Source organism: Heptranchias perlo, chromosome 14 (genome assembly GCF_035084215.1).
Source record: "Heptranchias perlo isolate sHepPer1 chromosome 14, sHepPer1.hap1, whole genome shotgun sequence".
Classification (NCBI taxonomy): domain Eukaryota; kingdom Metazoa; phylum Chordata; class Chondrichthyes; order Hexanchiformes; family Hexanchidae; genus Heptranchias; species Heptranchias perlo.
In genome coordinates, this window is record NC_090338.1 from 38,138,724 (window position 1) to 38,155,583 (window position 16,860).

The 16,860-nt window shown below is 40.9% G+C and overlaps 1 protein-coding gene across 1 annotated transcript in view; it reads left to right on the forward strand.

The window, feature by feature from the left end:
* The first annotated feature begins 3,771 nt into the window (after window positions 1-3,771).
* The window catches only part of pfdn1 (prefoldin subunit 1), a 74,620-nt gene continuing 61,531 nt past the window's right edge, over window positions 3,772-16,860 (forward strand). Inside the window, exons 1-2 of the mRNA XM_067995830.1 lie at window positions 3,772-3,879; window positions 6,164-6,330. Coding sequence (XP_067851931.1) covers window positions 3,781-3,879; window positions 6,164-6,330 — 266 coding nt within the window. The 5' untranslated portion in view covers window positions 3,772-3,780. The remainder of the gene's footprint in view (window positions 3,880-6,163; window positions 6,331-16,860) is intronic.

Here is a 16,860-nt window from a genome sequence, read left to right on the forward strand (position 1 = left end):
ATCCAGATTCAAATAGCCTTCCAACATGCACTGTCTAGACTTAGGCATGAAGAATGGTCACTTGGATGAGATACCAGACTACTAGTGGAGCCTGTAGGATCAGTTGCCATCTTCAGGAGAGGAGGACATGGAGCTAAAATAGAATAGGAAATGGCAGGAAAGAAGAGAAATTTAACTATGTAGATTATTATCTGCAAAAATGCAAAAAGCATTGTGTTAATCTTCACATATTGAAAATGCAAGTGTCCACGTTTGCAGTTTGTTCGCCCTATACCATAAATATACTTGTTCCCTTGTGCTTGGATTCCTACTGAAGATATCTATCATGATGTTCAGGCTGGCTTGGAAAAATATCTACCATGGTGTACCGTTGTCCAGGGATTAATGCATTCAAACTCTTCAGTAATACTAATTGGTGGAGGTTAAACATGTTACTTTGCACCCTGATAACATGGCCCTTGGAAGTCAAGGACTTTGTGTGTAATGATAAGGTGCATGCTATAGTGAATGTCACATAATATAAACTAACATAAAATGGAACATGAGAATTTTAGGAGCTAATAATTGGTAACTTTCCAACAGAGATGGTGTGTGAAGCAAAAGCAGGGTTCCATCCCTGACCTGCACTGAGGTAGTTGATCTCATGCTAGATAGCTGTAGAAGTGCTACAATTGGCCTCCCGGGCTAGGAAGTAGAAAAAGCAGGCAGGGTTCCCACTCCTGATCACTACTCCAGTGATCTCTGCTGGAACGTGCATGCATGTGGACATCAGATGAGGACAGGATTAAGTTTAGCTGGATGCCTCATAGTTGAATAATCTATTGACACTCATCATCCAGGCCAGGGGTATCCAAGCTGTGGCCCATGACCACATGCAACCCAAGCTCTGGAAACTTGGTCCTTGAAGCCAAGGGAACTCAGTCCTAATTTCAAGTTTATTTCTGATTCACTGGTTTGTCCTATTAGAATTTTGTGCGCCTAAAGTTTTCAAAAGGGTTGTTCTGTTACCTCATTAGTGGATTAATTCTAAATCAGGACATCAAGATCTGTTAGTATCAGCAATTTGAGATATAATCAAATTAATGGGCATATGGACTTTTCTTTGGCCCTGAAGCTCCGTGATACACACCTTTGCGGCCCACAAATCCAAAGGCTTGGATACTTCGAGTCTAGGCTCTTGCAAGAAGAATGACCACTTAGGCAAAATGTTGGAAGGCTGCAGGAATGCATAGAACTTTATTTCAGACTGAATCAATGTCGCCAAGAGCAAAGGGATAAAATTTGAGGGAAAAAAAGTGTTTGAAATAAAAATCTTATTGAGTGTGTATGTCAGGAAATGGAATATTGTGTCCAATGGCTGCTCTCTTCTGAGCATAACTTGGGGGGCTTTTCATATTCTGGAAACTTTAAGACGTTCCGCGATAATCTCTTCATACTTGTCATGTCTGATGCTATATTTGTACTACAGCTACTCATTCCAGCACAGCTTCCAGCCAGACAATATCCTGTTCATATGGCCTCGCTGGAACTCTGATTCTTAACCCCAGGAAAGACTTCCTCCATGAGCTATTACAATTTAAATGTTTTGTGCGTATAGGCAACAGAGACTACATTGTCTAAACATTTAAATTAAGTGCACGTACGTTTCAAAAGACTTTTAAAATCCAGTTTGACATTGCACTGGAGTGGACACTCTGCAGTGTCAAACCAAGTCAGCCCTGACTCTGAATTTACAGTATAACTTTAGTGTTACCGGGACATAAAAACTGCTTAGCAGAGATGCTGAAGTTGTAATGTAACTGCACCTTTAGATATCCTTTCTCCAGGCAGGCAAAGATTTTTAACCATCATGAGGAAGGTCAGCAGCAATTAACTTTGTGTTGTGGTTGAATATCTCTTGAGTAGCTTCACCAAATCTTAAAAAATAATTTTATCGGAATTGCCTCGCTAGCTCAAGAACTTTTTGTTAGACTGAGGTCAATTGGGACTCATCTAGAAGCATGTATAGTAAGGAACCTGTCCACTTCCTGCATAATCAAAGCAGCTTCTCCAACTTTAGTGCAATCCTAAACTGCTTAATTGGAGCAGTAAAGCTGAACCATGTTACAACAAATTAAAAATTTCCTGTTTTGATAAATCTTTTCTTTGTTGGCACCAGCTAAAGCCTCAATATTAACTATCATAGGAAGCGAACCCTTATAAGATGAACCCCTGATAAGAACTAGTTTATTGGTCCCATAAATTTGTAACAATGATATTTGACTAACATATGCACAGTTAGAGATTATGAGATACAGAAAACACAACTATTCATTCCACAATGAAAAGTTAGAGTTTTAAGTAGTGTACATTGGCATTGAAAATGATTTTTGTTATGAAACTGATCTTAATTCAGAAACTTTCAAATTGAATCTATTTTGGATATTATTTATCTATGAAGTTGAGGATGAAAACATTGGCTTTGGAAGAAGGTAGCAACAGCAACAACAAACTTGCATTTATATAGCTCCTTTAATGTAAAAAAAGTCCCAAGGTGCTTCACAGATAATTGAAATGGACACTGAGCTTAAGTGATGGATTTAGGAGAGGTAACCAAAGACACTGTCGAATAGATTAGGTTTTGAGATGTTTAATGGTGGGAAGAGAGGAAGTGAGTAGGAGTTTAGAAAGGGAGCTCCAGCTGATAGTTCTGCCACTGATGGTGGAATAGAGACAGCCCAGGGGAAAGCCAGTTGTGGCAGCATAAAGGTGGAGGAAGTCAGAGGAAAGGATGTGGAGAGAGTTGGGACGAGGATGGGGATTTTGAAATTGATGTTTTGGGGGATAGGAAACCGGTGTAGGGCAGCAAAGATTGGAATGATAGGCAAATTGGAACTAGGGAACTAGTGCAGGACAGGATGCAGGCAGTGGAACTTTGGACGAGCTGAAATCTGTGGAGGATGAAGCTGGGGAGGAGGGCAATCGACAAATCAAGTTAAGAGCTGACAGAAGTGTCAGTAATTGTTCTGGCCGTTCTGGGAGTGAGGAAGAGGTGGAGGCAGACAATATTGCTTTGTTCTTGGTGGTGACTAGGATTGGAGTTTGAAGCTCAGTTTTTTGTTAAGTAGGACACAGAGTTTGCTGACTGCCTGGTTCAGCCTAAGCAAGGGACAAAGATGGAATCAGTAACAAAGTTATGGTATTTTGGTGAGGGCCAAATATGATGGCTTTAGTCTTCCCAGTGTTTAATTGGAGGAAATTTTAGCTTGTTCATGCCTTCAGCTCTGACATGCAATCTTGCAGCATGAAGTAATTCTGGAGTTGAGAGAAGTGGTTGAGGTGTTAGAAGTGGGTGTCAATAGCATTCATATGGAAACCAAACCCATTTGCTTCACTTGAGTGGCCATTCTTCATAGATAAGCCTAAACATTAAGTGTGAACAGGCTGTTCAAAATGTAGGGATCTCCTAATTGAACCTGTTCCTATACTCAAGCATGACACCCGCACCCAGGGGCCAATAGATTGCTTACTTTTCCCCCCTCCCTAGCTCAGAGGCTCTGAAAGCAATTATGGGGCCACGACAACTACCTCAGTTGAAGCCAGCCTACTCACTACAGAAATTGGGATTTTTCTGCTTCAAGCGTAGTTGCACGTTGACGATAACGAGAAAGGAATAAACATCACAATAAACGCTTTTAAGGGAAAAAAAAGCCTCTCTTGTCAACATTGAGCCAACTGCCATTGTCCCGCTGCGGTCGTTTTCTTCTCAGTCTTTCTCAAAGTGTTTGCGAGGTTGTGGAAATGTCTGGAAGGGCAAAGACCGGCACTGGAGAAGGTGCGAGCTGCGCATGCTCACGTCCTCTAAAGATGGCTGCCCCCGTGGACCTGGAGCTGAAGAAGGTAGAGAGAAGCGCTGGAGGCTCACAGCTTCGCGCTTTTATGCTCTTTTAGTGATTGATCGCCAGCTTTAAGTTTTTAGTGCAAAGAGCACGTGTCAGGGAATGTTTTATCATTTGTTCCGTGTGCGTCGGGCGTTAAAAGCTTGTAGGTGTTGCAGGCCCAGTTACAGTGACCATCTCCTCACGTTGTCGAATTGAAATACTATACGTGTGCATTATGAATACACAGCAGAAATAGTATTTCTGACATTCCGGGATCGAGATATTTCTAAGAGTTTAGGTTTATAAGGTTTAAACTGTTTAATCACGTTTTGGCAAAAGTATAATTCAGTTTCTTTGGGGAGAAGGGGGAGGAAGATGAGATCTTGTTGAAAAATAAACTTTGCATTTACATCCCAGAGCGTAGCTGTTGATAAAACGATTATTTTTACATGTAAATATTATTTAAAAGCAGAAAATGCTGGAAGTGCACAGCATGTCTATCTGTATCTGAAAGAGGAATACAGAGCAACATTGTTTTTGCTTGTTTTAAATGCTGACTGACCTCATATGCATTTCTAGTTTTTATTTCTTTTAGCATTCGCCACATTTTTTATCTCGTGGATTAAGGGAAGATATCCATCATGGTATTTTTTTCCTCAATGCTTATCTCGTGTTCTTAATGGTTCGTCAGGTGCTCAACTAACTCGCTTCTAAAGATGCAATTCAAGGAACTTTGACCTGGGAGGATCATGTAATAATAACAACTGACATCACTTTTTAAAATATTTCTTCTCGGGATGTGGGTGGCGCTGGCAAGGCTGCATTTGTTGCCCATCCCTAATTGCCCTCTTGAACTGCTGCAGTCCTATGGTGATGGTGCATCCACAATGGTGCTAGATAGGGAATTCCAGGATATTAACCCAGCAATGATGAAGAAACAGTGTTGAAGTTAGGATGGTGTGTGACTTGGAGGGGAACTTGGAGGTAATGGTGTTTCCATTGCTGCTGTTGTTCTTCTCGGTGGTAGAGGTTGCAGGGGAGGGAGGTGCTATCAGAGTAACCTTGGTGAGCTGCTGCAATGCATCCTGTAGATTGTATGCACTGCAGCCACAGAGTGCCGGTGATGGAGGGGGTGGATATTAACTCCAGTGACAACTGGACCCATCAACTAAACTGTAGTATGCAGTGAGTTATTTAAGATTCAGTTAGGTGATGTACAGGTAGAATAAACAGAATATATATACTAGATGTAACGTTTTTGGCCAGTGACTGGATTAGATTACAGCTGCAATAATGAAGTCACACACCACAGTTGGTTATGGCAGCTAAATGCCATCATCCATCAAGGATTCATTTTAGCACAGTCATTGATGCTCAAAAAAGTTGAATAAAGAAACCTCATCCCTTAAAATTGTACATTTTATGAACAATAAGAAATATCAGGGAGTTATATCAAGCCTATAATCTTGCAGTTCAAGTGAGCACTATAAACTTTGACATTAAACTGTTTAAGTGAATACATCCTTTAAATGAATGTGAATTGAAAATACAAACTAAATTATATCCACAGTTCTATTCACTTCTATTATCTTCTAAGAAGTAAATGCCTTTTTATAACCCAGGATAGTCAACTCTGATATGTTTTATGGTTTCTTTCAAAAATCATAATTTTTTTTTATCTTGTCTGCTTTTCCTCTTCGGGAGGTATGGATACCTCCCACGAGTGGTGTTCCACCTCTGGTAGCTTGCCGTAATGGCTATTGTTTATGTCGCTAGACTATTTTACTGCAGGGGCATTGGCTTTTGTTGGACATTGGTCAGCTGGTTGGATCCATTGACTAAAATACTGTATTTCAATTTGAATGCCAGATGAAAAGTGATTAGGTCCCCACCTTCCTCTCTTGATGTCTAGGACTTTTGCTGGATTAAATTGAGGGGGTTTACCTTCCGTCAGAAAGTGAGAGTACACCCTCCTAGTTATGCTGAAAATAATTTGAGTTGATTTCTCGAGATTTGTGAAAAGAAAACAATTCATCCTTGGCATCATGTTCAATTCCTTGTGGATTTCTGTGAAAAACTGAAAGCTCAGATTAGTGTCTTGTGATACTCCGAGGTAATCAAGGTATTTTTGACATGACTACTGGAAGTTTACAGAGAAATAATCAGAAGTTGATGACAAGAAAATTGTATGTCTAAAACAAGATAATATCTTTATAAACTGTAATGTTAATACATAATGTTGATATTGGCTTTAAAACCAATTATATTCATAGTTTAAATTCTTTTCTGTGTACTTTCTGCAGGCTTTTGCTGGATTGCAGACCAAGGTGCTTGATACACAACAGAAGGTGAAACTTGCAGATTTGCAGATTGAGCAATTAAATAGGAACAAGAAACATGCGCATTTAACAGATGGAGAGATATCTACAATGCCAGAAGAAGCACGCATGTATGAAGGTGTTGGTAGAATGTAAGTAATGTTTTTCTTGATCTCCTAGAATGTAATTAACATTAGGAAATTAGATAGATTCTATCCTGCCTTATCTTTATTAAAGTTATTCTCCCATTTTTAGTTTTTCCTGTGCCTTGCATTATTTCTGAACCAAGAGGTGAGTTCCTAGTTTTAACCATGCTGCTGAGAGGAGGATAGGTATTTCGTGACAGGAATGGGGGGACATTAGAGGATCATTAATTCCCATTCTTGTACAGTCTCGTTCTCCCATCACCCCTGTGCTCACTGACCTACATAGCTCCTGGTCAGGGAACGATTTTAAATTTCTCATCCTTGTTTTCAAATCCCTTCATGGCCTCATCCCTCCCTTTCTCTATAACTTCCTCTAGCCCTACAACCCTCTGAGATCTCTGCGGTCCTCCAATTCTTGCCTCTTGCGCATCTTTGATTTTAATCACTCCAGCTGCCTAGGCCCTAAGCTCTGGAATTCCATCCCTAAACCTCTCCGCCTCCCTGCCTCTCTCCTCCTTTTAAGACGCTCCTTAAAACCTATCTCTTTGACCAAGCTTTTGGTCACCTGTCCTAATACCTCCTTAAGTGTCTCGGTGTCATATTTTGTTTGATAACGCTCCTGTGAAGCGTCTTGGGACATTTTACGACATTAAAGGCACTATGTAAATGAAAGTTGCTGTTGTTGTGGCGTAGAGCAATATTTACAGAGGCTTCGCTCCAGATCTCCCAGACAGAAGATGTGCATAATATAGGGTGAATGGAAGAATATATAATTTCTGTAAGTAATTCAAATTTATTGCAAGAAAGTAAAATCTGGAAATAAAAAGTTGGTACCAGTAAAAACCCAACTGGTTCACTACAGTCCTTTTAGGGACGGAAATCTGCCGTCCTTACTCTGTCTAGCATGTGACTCCAGTCCAACACCAATGTGGTTGACTCTTAAACTGCCCTCTGAAGTGGCCTAGCAAGCCACTTAGTTGTATCAAATCACTGGAAAGAAAAGTTAAACTGGATGCATCACTTGGCTGAGATCTAGCAATCGAATCAGGACGTCAAAGGCACAACCAGCCCAGTTGACCCTGAAAAGACTGCTCGCTAACATCTGGGGATTGGTGCCAAAGTTGAGAGAGTTGTCCCACACACACTAGTCGAGCAACATAATCATACTCACCTATCAGCCAATGTCCCACACTCCTCCCATCACCATCCCTGGGTATGTCCTCTCTCACCGGCAGCACAGACCCACCAAAGATGTGGGCATGGTGGTATGCAGTCAGAGGGGAGTGGGCTTGGGAGTCCTTCACATTGACGTTAGACCCCATGAAGTCTCATGGCTTCAGGTCAAACTTGGGTAACCTCCTGCTGATTACCACTTACTGTCCTCCCTCAGCTGATGAATCAGTACTCCTCTGTGTTGAAGACCACATGGAGGAAGCACTGAGGATAGCAAGCACACAGAATGTACTCTGGGTTGGGGCTTCAATGTCCATTACCAAGAGCAACTTGGTAGTACCACTGCGGGCTGAGTCTTGAAGGACATAGCTGTCAGAGTGGGCTTGCGGCTAGTGGTGAGAGAACCAACACAAGGGAATAACTTTCGACCTCGACCTCACCGATCTATCTGTCGCAGATGCATCTGTCCATGACCGTATTGGTAGGAGTGACCACTAGATTTTGGGAAGACCGAAGCCATTGTCTTTGTTCCCCGCTGCAAACTCTGTCCCCTAGCCACTGACTCAATCCCTCTCCCTGGCCACCTTCTAATGCTGAACCAGACCGTTTGCAACCTTGGCGTCCTGTTTGACCCTGAGATGAGCTTCTGACCAAATATCCACTCCATCACTAAGACTGCCTACTTCGTAACATCGCTTGTCTCCGCCCCTGCCACAGCTCATTTGCTGCTGAAACCCACATCCATGCCTTTGTTACCTCTAGATTCGACTATTCCAGTGCTGTCCTGGCTGGCCTCCCACCTTCCACCCTCCATAAACTTGAGCTCATCCAAAACTCTGCTGCCCGTATCCTAACTCGCACAAAGTCCCATTTTCCCATCACTCCTGTGTTCGCTGACCTACATTGGCTCCAGGTTTGGGAATGCCTCGATTTTTAAAATTCTCATTCTTGTTTTTAAATCCCTCCATGTCCTCGCCCCTCCTATCTCTGTAACCTCCTCCAACCCTCAGAGATCTCTGTGCTTCTCCAATTCTTGCCTCTTGTGCATCCCCAATTTTAATCGCTACACAGTTGGCAGTCATACCTTCAGCTACCTATGTAAGGAATCTTACAACACCAGGTTATAGTCCAACAGTTTTATTTGAAAATCACAAGCTTTAGGAGGCTTTCTCCTTCGTCACACTCACCTGACGAAGGAGAAAGCCTCCGAAAGCTTGTGATTTTCAAATAAAACTGTTGGACTATAACCCGGTGTTGTAAGATTCCTTACGTTTGTCCACCCCAGTCCAACATCGGCATCTCCATTTCAGCTACCTAGGCTTTAAGCTCTGGAATTCCCTCCCTAAACCTCTCTGCTTCTCTATTTCTCTCTCCTCCTTTAACATGTTCCTTAAAACCTGCCTCTTTGACTAAGCTTTTGGTCACTTGTCCTAATATCTCCTTATGTGGCTCAGTGTCAAATTTTGTTTGAAAACGCTGGTGTGAAGTGCCTTGGGACATTTTAGTACTTTAAAGGCGCTATACAAATGCAAGTTGTTGTTGCACAGACCTTGTGGAGACCAAGTCCCATTTTCACACTGAGGACACTCTCCATTGTGTTGTGTGGCACTACCGCCGTGCTAATTTGGGCAGATTAAAAACAGATCTAGCAGTTTAAAACTGGGCATCCATGAGGCACTGTGGACCATGGGCAGCAGCAGAATTGTATACCACCACAATCTGTAGCCTCATGGCCTGGCATACCCCTCACTCCTACATCTCCATCAAGCCAGATGACCAACCTGGTTCAATGAGTGTAGAAGAGCATGCCAGGAGCAGCACCAGGTGAAGCTACAGTACAGGACTACATGGATGGTAAAAAGCGGAAGCAGCGTGCTAGAGACAGAGCTAAGCGATCCCACAACCAATGGATCAGGCCAAAGCTCTGCCACCCTGCCACATCCAACTGTGAATGTTGGTGGACAGTTAAGCAACTAACAGGATGAGTAGGCTCTATGAACATCCCATCCTAAATGATGGTGGAGCCTAGCACGTAAGTGCAAAAGATAAGGCTGAGACATTTGTAACCATCTTCAGCCAGAGATGCCAAGTGGATGATTATTCTCAGCCCCTTCCTGAGGACCCCACCATAACAGATGCCAGTCTTCAGCCAATTCGATTCACTCCACGTGACATCAAGAAACGGCTGAGAGCACTGGACACAGCAAAGGCTACGGGCCCTGACCACATTCTGGTTTGGTGCTGAAGACGTGCTCCAGAGCTAGCTACGCCCCTAGCTAAGCCGTTTCAGCACAGCTACAACCCTGGCATCTACCTGATAATGTGGAAAATTGCCCAGGTTTGACCTATTCACAAAAAGCAGAACAAATTTAACTCGACCAATTATCAACCTTATCAGCTTACTTCCAACCATCAGCAAAGTAATAGAAGGAGTCGTCAACAGTGCTTTCAAAGGATACTTACTCATCAATAACTTGCTCACTGATACTCAGTTTGAGTTCTGCCAGGACCACTCGGCTCCAGACCTCATTACAGCCATGGCCCAAACATGGGCATGAGCTGAATTCCAGAGGTGAGGTTAGAGTGACTGCCCTTGACATAAAGGCAGCATTCAACTGATTGTGGCACCAAGGAGCCCTTGTAAAACTGAAGTCATTGAGGATCATGGGGGAAACTCTCCAGTGGCGATGAGGGTACTACCCAGTGTATCACTAAGCCATAAGATTAAATGTCTCAAGTTCAGTTCCTTGTCTTTGCTGATTTGGGTGATTTCAGCTGGGGTAGCACTTTGAACATTCCAATGGCCTCCTTGACTAGAATTGGGGAAGGGGAATAAAAATACAGTCAAAGTTCCTGTTCCTAATTGTTGAAAAGTTTTTGTATATGTTATTTGAAAATGAGAGTGGGCTTGACTGTGATGCCTTATACTGTTGAATTGCCAGTACTTATGGTCTGAGCTCACAAATTAAGAATGGCCACTTAGGTGAGGTTCTACCTAGGAGAAGGAGAAGAGGGAAAAACATTGGGTGGGGGGGGAAATAATATTTCACTGGCAGTAATATTTCAAGCAATTGAAATAATGTTATCTGAGATTTATTATCGTTTTAGAATACACTTTGGAGTGTTATTCTGGAATATACAGAATCGTATTAATTCCTATCTCAAGTTCAGATTTTTTTTTCTCGGCTAACGTGTGTTATGGTCAACAGCAAACAGATCATTGGTTCCCAATTGTGCACAGTGTGTCATGATATTGTACCAGTTGATTAGGCTAGAAATGGTACTGAGATTTATCTTGATGGCTGTTATAAAGGAAGCTATATCTTCTCTATTATCACACAATATTCCCTGTTGTGAAAGGGGAATTAGTACGTGAACGGCTTGCAGATATTGAAGTAGAGATGGATGTTTGCCTACGAAGCCATCTGGGGAAACTGCACATGTCCACTCTTTTACATAGAATTACATAGAATATACATCACAGAAACAGGCCATTCAGCCCAACTAGTCCATGCTCCACAGGAGCCCCCCCACCCCCACCCCCACCCCCACCCCCACCCCCACCCCCACCCCTCTTCATCTAACCCTATCAGCATAACCTTCTATTCCTTTCTCCCTCATATTTATCTAGCTTCCTCTTAAATCCATCCATGCTATTTGCTGCAACTACTCCTTGTGGTAGGGAGTTCCACATTCTAACCACTCTCCAGGTAAAGAAGTTTCTCCTGAATTCCTTATTGGGTTTATTAATGACTATCTTATATTTATGGCCTGTGATTTTGGACTCCCCCACAAGTGGAAACATCTTTAAGCAATATATTTCAATAAAGCATCCTGCCTAGGGAACTTAGTGATGTAGTGTGTTAGTCAGTTCTGTCAACCTAGAACCTGGGTTCATATTGAGCACAGATTGAGGGTAGGAGTGTTTCCTCTATCTGATGATTGTAAGACTGCTATGTGAAATGAGGTTTTGGGTAGTCTTAATACAATGTGGGTGTAGACCCAAAGTACAAAATTGCCCATAATTTGATGCTAATTGGCAATCTTGCTCACAGGATGGCTGGTGTGGGAATAGGATATTGGGACAGGATCAGGTTTTTTTCTGAGCTTGGAATTGATACCCAGTTTTGGAGAATAGTAGAGGAAGCTCTGCGTCTAGCGGTGTTGTATCTGGCCTGTGAGTGATGCTGAAAATGTAAAGCATTCCAATGCCCACCATTAACATCCCTCAACTTGATGAGCACAAAAAATGATAATGCTTTGGGCTTCTAGGTTAAAAACATGTTGGTCGAAATGCTAAAATGTGATTGCATACTCTTTAATTGACACCTTTTGATTGGTATTGTTTGAGTACATCCTGCTTGGTCTAGTGACTTTCTTTAGATTGTTTATCAGTTTTAGGAAGTATGTTCCAGTTCCAGCCTCTGAATTCAACTGAGGACTCAAAAGGAAAATGATCAAGGCTGCTATAGTTTTTTTTTTGTTTTTCATCGTGACCCTGGGCAGGTACATTTTATTTTTATGTGCCATATAGATTATTTGCATACCTTTTGAGAACACAAACAATAGGAATTCCAATTATTGTCTATATTTAAATAGACATGATAAGGGGCATCCTCTCATTAGAGTCTTAATTCCTGTCTAAAGAATGAGCATTTTGGAAACTAAGAATGCAGCATTGAACATAATGAACACTGAAACTGACATCAATAAAGAAATGTGTTCTGTGGAAAAACTGTTCTTGTTAAAGTTTTAAACTGCTAGCTGTTCAATTTTAATCCCATGTAGCTATGAAGGAGGATATATATTCTGCTAGTGCCTGTCCCCGCCTTTATGAAAATGAAATTGTCAAACGAAAATGTTTCATTAAATTTCATGAGATCTTAAAAAAATGCTTTTTAATTTCTCTCATTAAATGAAGTGCTAACTTATATATTCTGTTTATAGTGTAATTTTTGAACATTAAATGGTGGCGCAAATAGCACAATTCAAAATTGTGCACAAAAACAAAATAACATATTTTGCACTTTAAAAATAGCATAACCTTACAGCACCATTGGTTGCCTGTGTTTGATTCTCATAGTATTTTGACTTTTTGAATGATTTGTACAACCTCTAGAAGCAGCTTTTGTGGCCAATCTTTGTAATGATTGCGTGCATTATTGGTTTATAGTTGTTATACCAATCCAGATTGAAGTACTCTCCTTTTTAGACTTTTTAAAGAGAAAATTTTGGTTGGAAGTTCAATTAGTGTTTATGGAGGAAAGAAACTGGGAGGGAGGGAGGGAGAGTGTTGTGTGTATGTGTCGCCTCTCCTAATGGGTTGATCAATGTGCAGTTGATGGTTTCTGTAGAGATGCCCCACTCTCCTAATTAATTGGAGGTGGGAAGTAGAAGTATGGGGAGAAAAGAACTTAAAGCAAACAAAGTTGGGAACTAATGAAAGCTGCAGAACCTGTAGAGGGATATAGGGTTGCAACAAGTGTTACGAAACATAATATGAAATTGATGTACTTGTCATCTCCTTGGCTGCACTCCAATTGGGAATATTCTATTCAGAGAGATGATTACATCATTGTAGCTATACTAAGAAAATGATGCTTCATTGCATTAATCTGTACTGGCATACATTACCATGGCTATATTCAAGGATTGGAGGGGTAGATGGCAAAAGGACAGACAGGACTTAAAAGCTAATTTAATAGGTGGTGTTTGTTCATTTCAAAAAATATTGTAATGATCTTTGTAAGAGGTGGCATTTTTTTCAGTTGATAAAGATATCATAAATAGTGAAATGCATATGCTCTGTAAATCAAACTATGACAAAATGCATGATAAACTGTGTACATTAAATGTGCAACAAAATAATGCATCTTTTGCAATGCTCTGTGGCTTCATTTTTAAAGATAATTGTAAAATTTGGTCAAAACTTCTTTATCACCTATTACAGTGATCTAATTGAACAAGCTTTTTCTTTTGCCGTTGATGTAGTTTTGTAGATTGAAAGAATGACAGGAGCACCTGGTGTTACAGATATTGGTGAATCTGGAGAAGAGCTCATGTGCCAGCATGAGTAGTGCATAGGAAATTCAATTGAAGGTGCAAAAGTAAACTTCTTCAATCGCACTCATCAAAATAATGGGGGAAAAAATCCCCCATTAGTTTGTAGATTCTTCTGATGGCCCAGTAGGTAAACAGAAAATGCTGGAGAAGCTCAGCAAGTCAGGCTTCACAGAGTTAACGTTTCAGATCGAAGACCTTTTGTCAGAACAGTAGGTAAATGGTTGTGATTTTCAAATAAAATTGTTGGACTATAACTTGGTGTTGTAAGAGTGTTTACATCTGTGATAAATACAGGAAGCTGTTGGCCAGTCCTTCAGTTTAGCACATATTTCCAGGTCACTGCGACAAGTCAGAACTCCATGAATGTGAAGGCATGAGTTTATGTGAAAGCTCATTTAAAAGTCTAAGAATCTCAAAATGATTTACATTGGCATCAGAAAAGAGTTTAATGTACCAATCAAAGTATTGCAGCACATAGACAATTCCCCACAGTGACAGAGAGAGAAAACTGATGTGCAAATCACCCTGGAAGCTCTGGTATACTAAGCAGCATTTTGAAGGTTAGCAAAGGCAGAGAACTCCCAGGCTGTCATCTGCTCACACTCTTGATTAGAAAATGGTGTATGCAAAAGAAACCTAAAAAGGAATAATATAAATTAATGGGAAAGAAAAGCAGCATACTGGAGCACGAACGCATCTTCCCAATCTTTTGAGCTCCTAGTTTTGGTTTTACTACTTTGGAGAAGCACCTAGCCTTCTGACAAAGGAGGAGGGAAAAAAATTAAAATAAAGAATTATCATCCTGCTGTGTCACATGTCTACTAGAACCAAGCCAAAAAACAGCATTAGAAGAAGTCTGGGAGCAAATTATCTGCCTGCTCTCTTGACCATAGCCTGGTGAGGAGGGGGGGAAGAAAGGGTAAATTGGAAGAATTTCATACCATTTCAAAATAAAAGTAGAGAGAATGAAAAATCACGCATGTTTAGTTTAACAAAAAAAAATCCTTTGAGCTATAATCAACCTTTTGTATGATATATATGTAAAGAAGACCATTCATTGATTAACTGCAAAAGGCATTGCTCAAAATGCCAAATTCGCTAACTTACCAACAGGAGAGCAAAGATGAGCGTGACTGTGCTCTTAAGATACAGAACAATCTTTCAGGGGGTCTCACAGTAGCACCAAAAAATGGTTAGCAGGCATGTTAACTACACTGTATCTAATATGGTAGAAAGGAAACACTGCCAAAAAACACGCAAGGTGGGGTCAATGCAGCCGCATATGTGATAACATTTTTTCCAGTTTGTGCATTTCCAGCTTGAATCTAAAGGGACCAGACCAACTATTTTCAATCATGCACCAGTCCGATAATGCTTCTGAAGTATCTTAAAGTTGCACAAACCCCATTTATATATTTATTTCAGGAAATATCTGTAGTATGGGTTCATGAAAAATACCACAGTATACATTGGAGATATACAAGAATATAAAAGTCACCATATTTCTTTATGTACCAATACATCATACTTGTACTGCCCTCAAGCAAGAAAGCCTAACTTCAGTGTTACAGTTTGGGCTGTTGCACAACACCCTTTACTCAGTGCAAAAGGCAGCTTTCATAAGCAGACCTGGACTTGTGACCCAAAGCTTAACCGTATATGTATAGTGAATGCGATGTAGCTTTCCTCACAGCTAACAGTCTACCCTTTTACTGTTGGGATATACTGGAAGCAATACAGGATGCACATTGAATATTCCTGATCTCGCCAAGAGGCAGGAAAACACCAGACTGATAGTCCAAATATTCCAGGCTACAATTACAAATTGTTTATTACAAAAAAGAAATTTACACAAGTTAAATCAGCAAATAAAGTTAGCAATAAAAACAGAAAATGCTGGAAACACTCGTCAGGTCAGGCAGCATCTGTGGAGAGGGAAACAAAGTTAACGTTTCAGGTCGATGACCTTTGATCGGAACTGGAAGATGTTAGAGAGTTAACAGTTTATAAGCAAGTACAGAGCCATCTTGCACAAAAGATGCCACAATTATACCACGGCATCCAGGATGATTTACACATCAGTTTTCTCTCTCTGTTACTGTGGGGAGTTGTCTGTATGCTGCACAACGCTTTCTTTTGTTGATATGCAGAGTTTGAGGACTTGCTGTTTGCAGCAATCTCTTAGAAACCAGCAATGTGGAATTGCAGCCCTGTTCTGAAATGTAACTGATAATGCTATAGACTGTGTATTCCCCCTCCCATTTTCCAACAGCTCTTTAATAGAGCATTTGCTCTTAACTTAAAACACTGTTTGCTCAATTTTTTTCTTTCCACATTTTGAAATTTGCACAACCTGCTGCCAGTGTGTAGGAAAACAGACTTTCTCCTGTATAAAAATTTTGCAATAATGTGTTCAAACTTTCTGAATCAAAGAGTCTTGGGTACTATTTAGATGCTGGTTATCAATGAAGTAGCAATCAAAGTTTGATTATATTTTCTGCCATGGTGGGATGGAGGCTTTATAAGAACAAAGATGTTATGACAATTAGTATTATTAGGGAACACTGATTGACTGACTTACCAGCATTAGGGGGTGAGTCTGTGACTTGCAAACACTGGGAAGAGAGCCAGGGTCCAATTGTACTGGAAAAGGGTCTTAAGATCTGGCTGTATTTTGTATAGGAACACTGCAGATGGAGATTCTGGGATCATTGGGAGAGGGTCCTGGGAACTTGGAGCATTGGGGTGGATCTGAGATAAGAGAGCATTGACAGAGCAATATATGGGCATGTGACCTCTGAGATGGGGTCCCAGGATTGGTGGTGGGGGGGGTGGTGGGGGGAAGTGGAGTGGCAGTATTTGGGTTTACCAGGTTCTGGCAGTATTGGGGGAGTGGAGAAGCAGGGTCTGGTATCCTTGTTGGGGAGGGGGCACAGGAGAATGGGATCCAAACTGCCATTGACTCAATGATAGGTAAGTAAAATCAATAATGAAGTGCAACAGAAATAGTGACTGTGTTACCTATATGGGATGTGCATGCAATATGCAAGACTTTCAATATACAATATTGTATTCGTGTCTTTTGAGAATATGCTATAAATGGGTTAGAAGTAGACGGTAAACAAAAACAAATCCTATTCTTGTTCACACAGCAGCATTTCTGGCTATGTATATTTAGTACTACAGCAAAACAAGTTGCATCTAGGGTTGAAAAATAATTCCTGAAGTCAGTATGTTGTAGAGAGGTGATGAATAAATATCACTCAAATAACGGTATACTTATTTCTGGAGATGTGCCAG